This window comes from Cryptomeria japonica, chromosome 3 (genome assembly GCF_030272615.1).
Source record: "Cryptomeria japonica chromosome 3, Sugi_1.0, whole genome shotgun sequence".
NCBI classification, from domain to species: domain Eukaryota; kingdom Viridiplantae; phylum Streptophyta; class Pinopsida; order Cupressales; family Cupressaceae; genus Cryptomeria; species Cryptomeria japonica.
This window is the reverse complement of record NC_081407.1, coordinates 125,502,072-125,506,391: the sequence shown is the minus strand read 5'-3', so window position 1 is coordinate 125,506,391 and position 4,320 is coordinate 125,502,072. Positions and strand designations below refer to the sequence as shown.

Sequence of the window (4,320 nt, the reverse complement as noted above, 5' to 3'; positions counted from 1 at the left end):
ATTTTCCTCTTTAGGTTATATAAATTAATGGATTTGAGCCTATAAATAATTCAAGAATTTTTATTAAAAGGAATATTTAGTTCATACAGTTAATCAGTTCATGTCATTTGTTTGAGATAAAAATAGTGTATAGATTGAGTGTAGTTGGATTATTAAAAATAATACATTTCTTATTAACCTCAAGATGGAAATGGAAGTCCATATTATTATAGATTGTTTGACAAAAGTTTTTTTATTTTCAAGGTTTTATGTTAAATTTTATTTGAATTTGCATTTTGATCTAAGAATAATAGTTTAAGATAGTAATTTTAGAGCTTAGAATTTAAAATGAATGTTTATCCATTCCACTTAAGTTGTTTAGAATAATATTTTGACCTCTATCCTTTTTTCATTGTATCTTTTGAAAATTTTAACCTTCTTAAACGATGGCAATAAAGAACATATCATCATTGTCACTAATTATACTAGACAAACCAAACTTTTTTTTCTACATCAATAATAACTATAAATCTTGATATAAAAGTATAAGCCTAACCTAGTGCTTTTATGGTTAAGATTCAATGATTTGTTGTGTATCCTTTCCATCAAAGTTATTTAGGAAAATATTTTTATCTCTAGATCTACTAAACCAAATGATTTATTTTTTGGCATCTACAGTATATAAAAATCTTCTGTTTAAAATAGAAATCGGCGTTCCATATGAAATGTATGCATAATCTATTAATTTCAACAATAACTACTTAAGCGACCCAAATATAAATTATATAATAATTTTGTCCATTAATACTATTTCAAGTAATATTTAAAATACAATTTACCAACCAAACAAGTGTTTCCATCAGTTGAGTTATCATAGAAACATGCAACTTTGAAAAAAATGTTCATAATTGTTTCCAATGTGGGAAGGCCATTTGGTCACTCACGCCTTCTATTTGAATATATCAGTCGTGAGCACAATTTCAAAAATTTGAAGAGGACATTATTGTGTCCTCGCCTTTTGAATATAAGATCTAAAACGCTTATGCAAATGAAAAAGAACAAGTAAACAAGGCAAGTCCATATCTTATATGGCAATTAAAACCATTAGAACTAGAATACTAATGTATTTATATGATTTATTAGTTGTAGATAAATAAATCGATGTTAGAATTAAAATAGTTTTCATCAAAAAAATTAATATAATTATTTTTTCAATTTTTTTTGCCAAAATACTATAATTAATTTATCTGTCATTTAATTAGATAACAATTATGAATAGTATTATTAGTGTAATGTAAGCATGAAATCTTTTAACTATCTAATTTTGACTTTAAAAAGTTAATAATTCAAATTTATTTTCATGTAACTTTTATTGTCTTATTAGATCTAATGACATTATTTTTTATTTAAAAGAATGTAACTCAATTTCTTTAATCATATTGGTAATAATTTTAATTTATTGAAAAAATAAAATAGAGAAAATATAAGATATTGTTACTAAAATAATTAATAATAATTTAAATTTAGAATATTTTTAAAATTAATAATATAAAATAGTACTGAATAAAAAATGATGAATAATTATATCTTTAAATATATTTAATATTTACTTATTGCATATATTATTAAAAAATATTATAATAACTTGTCAATTTAAAGTTAAATGTAATGCAATTATTAAATTACATCATATTTAAGGTTTTGATTCTCATTTGAAATTGCCTCTTTGAATAACATGTACAATATAATTGTAATTTTTATTAAATGGTGATTTTTTATTTTAATTATTAATTATAATTTAGAAACAAAACTTTTGAAAGTAGTTTGAACATTATATTAACAATAATTATAAATTAATTATTCTAACTAACAATATTCTAAACCAACTGGAATATTATACATCTTGCTGACAAGAACCAGGTTTCTGATTTCTTCATCTTGATATCTGATAATAATTGAAAGTTTCTCTCTTTTCCATTAAATGGCTGAAACATATTATTGATGACCTTTAAACAATAATTGACTATAAACATTTTAACAATAGTATAATAAAGCATATAGTAATTATCAGTTCAATCCTGAGGTATAGGTGGCTCCTGTAGCCGGAATCCATGAAGTACCAGAGATGAAATTTGCGACAGTGAACTTGGAGGCTTCGGTGGCACTAGTCATCACATGATAACCAGGCCAATTCACACGCTTTGACGTTCCTGCACCAGCTCCGCTATTCATGTATTCTCCATAATATAAAGTGCTCAGAGCAAAGTTCCCACTCCATGGCAACCAACCAGCGGGGTCGATGAGATCACCGAGAGTAGATTGCATGAAAACAGTACGAGAGTATTCCTTCCACGGCCTCCCCAGATACGTCTTTATCGACCCCTTCACCGCTTGCAGATCTGACGATGCTGACACTACGCACTTGTGGATAGAAATTCCGGTGTTTTCGTTGGGATCAGATCGTCCTTGTGCAGTCAGGGTGTTCTGCTGGTTGCTCATGGGGAGTCTGGCGATGATGTTGCTGTTCTGGATCACCACCGCTGCGTTGCCAAATATGAAATCCACGGTCCCATAGATATCCACTTCGCTGTAGAATTGGCGTAGAGAGTAGACATACAAAGTGTCTTGGTAGCCTTTGATGCTGCAACGGTACACAGCCGACAGGTCAGACCCAACTCGAAGAGCAACGGCTTGTTGTTTCGCCGCCCCCGCCGTGTTCTCGAACGTCATATCTCTCGCAATGAATCCATTACCAGAAACAGCTGTACACAAGAAATCAATCACACATTTTAAAAACTTTACTTGCACTCAACTTAACCAAATCAATAACAGTATTGATGGTTGCAAAAAAATAAATAATGGAGTCTTTCTTACCGACAGTTGCAGTTTGGAAGGTAGTGACGCCGTCTTGGACGCTCTTGCTTCCAGTCACGATTGTTTTATCCATGCCGTCGCCAACCAACATCAAATTCGTTATCTTGTTTGATATGTCGATGTTCTCCTTGTACGTACCCGCCTTAATATAGATGATGTATCTTTTGCTGCTCCCCTGAGGGACAGCGCTGATTGCTTGCGCAATCGTTCGGTAATTGCCAGAACCATCTTGGGCAACCACAACGTTCGCTTGGCTGGCAGGGCTTGACGACTGCAATAGCTTGCGGTCACCTACCGATAGCCATTCTGGAAATCCATCTTCATTGAGACGACCATAGCTGGAGTAGAAATCTGCCTCTTCGTTGTTCTTGAAAGAGAGAAGGCGGCGGTTATTCCCCGTGATTGTAGGCATGGTGGAGAGCTTGTACATGGAAAGCGAATTGCTCACTAATTCGGACAAATTCACAGCTCTGGAGGACATGAAGGCTTGGATTGGATTAGAGGCACTCAAATTGAGGTCGCTAAATCCGTTCAAGCAGGTTTCTTGGTTTGTGAGCGCTGCACTCAACCATACAGGTGAGTCCTTTTCGAGAAAACCATTGCTCGAGCAGACGTTGAGACGCTCTATGGTATCTTCAAATAACTCCAAACAATCTTTCCAGGCCGCGCGCTCTCTTTCATTCATCACATTATTTTGGATACTCAGAGCAAAGTCTCGAGCCTTTTGCGCTCTTTGAACGCTTACTTGCAATGCGACGTTGGTGAGGTCGCCTAGCTTTGCCGTCTGATAAGCAGGATAGGAAGCCATGGATGAGACACATCGTTGGGGATAACGAGTCTTGCTACACAAAGAGTTCGCCACTTTCGAAACGGTTTTCCAAGATTGATGATGGGGGTTGTCATTGGCGTTAGAGCCCACTGAAGCCTCCACTGCCACAAACATGTGGGCAGCGAGAAGCAGAATGGAAGTCAGAGCAACTAATATACCTCTGCTTTTAGAATTCTCTGCTTTCCGTTCATCGATGGCTTCACCAACTCTGGCGAAGCTCTTCATGGCTCAAGAAAGATTGATAACACGGAAATCAGATTGCTATGACTATGTAACTTAGGGATAGCACAGACAATGTGGTACTCTAGACAAATTAAAATAGACAGCAATTCAATCTCTTCTTGATAGAGCAGCCTAAAAGCAGTGGATGGGTTTGAATCATCAATGCTCAAAGAGCCATAATTTATAGGACGGGATTCCGTGACTGACTTGCAGTCGGCGAAGATTAGGTGATCGATGTAAGTTATAAGGAGCCGGCATCATGTGTGACCACGCTGCTTGGACTAAGGAATTCGACGACAAACGTGGAATGAAATTAGATTAGGACCAGCTAGTTAAATGGTACTTTGGTTTTCTTCAGATTACTGTTGATTAATTTAAGTAATATTAACAGGCTCTCTCTACTAAATTAGACCATT

At 34.5% G+C, this 4,320-nt stretch overlaps 1 protein-coding gene across 1 annotated transcript; it reads right to left on the bottom strand.

Annotated features, from left to right (window-relative positions):
• Positions 1–1,950: 1,950 nt before the first annotated feature.
• Positions 1,951–4,041, bottom strand: LOC131038722 (pectinesterase-like). Its single transcript, XM_057971246.2, has 2 exons — positions 2,854–4,041; positions 1,951–2,741 (listed from the first exon to the last, which is right to left on the bottom strand). The coding sequence occupies exons 1-2, from the start codon at positions 3,905–3,907 to the stop codon at positions 2,047–2,049; spliced, it is 1,749 nt and encodes a 582-aa protein (XP_057827229.1). The 5' UTR covers positions 3,908–4,041; the 3' UTR covers positions 1,951–2,046.
• Positions 4,042–4,320: the final 279 nt, after the last annotated feature.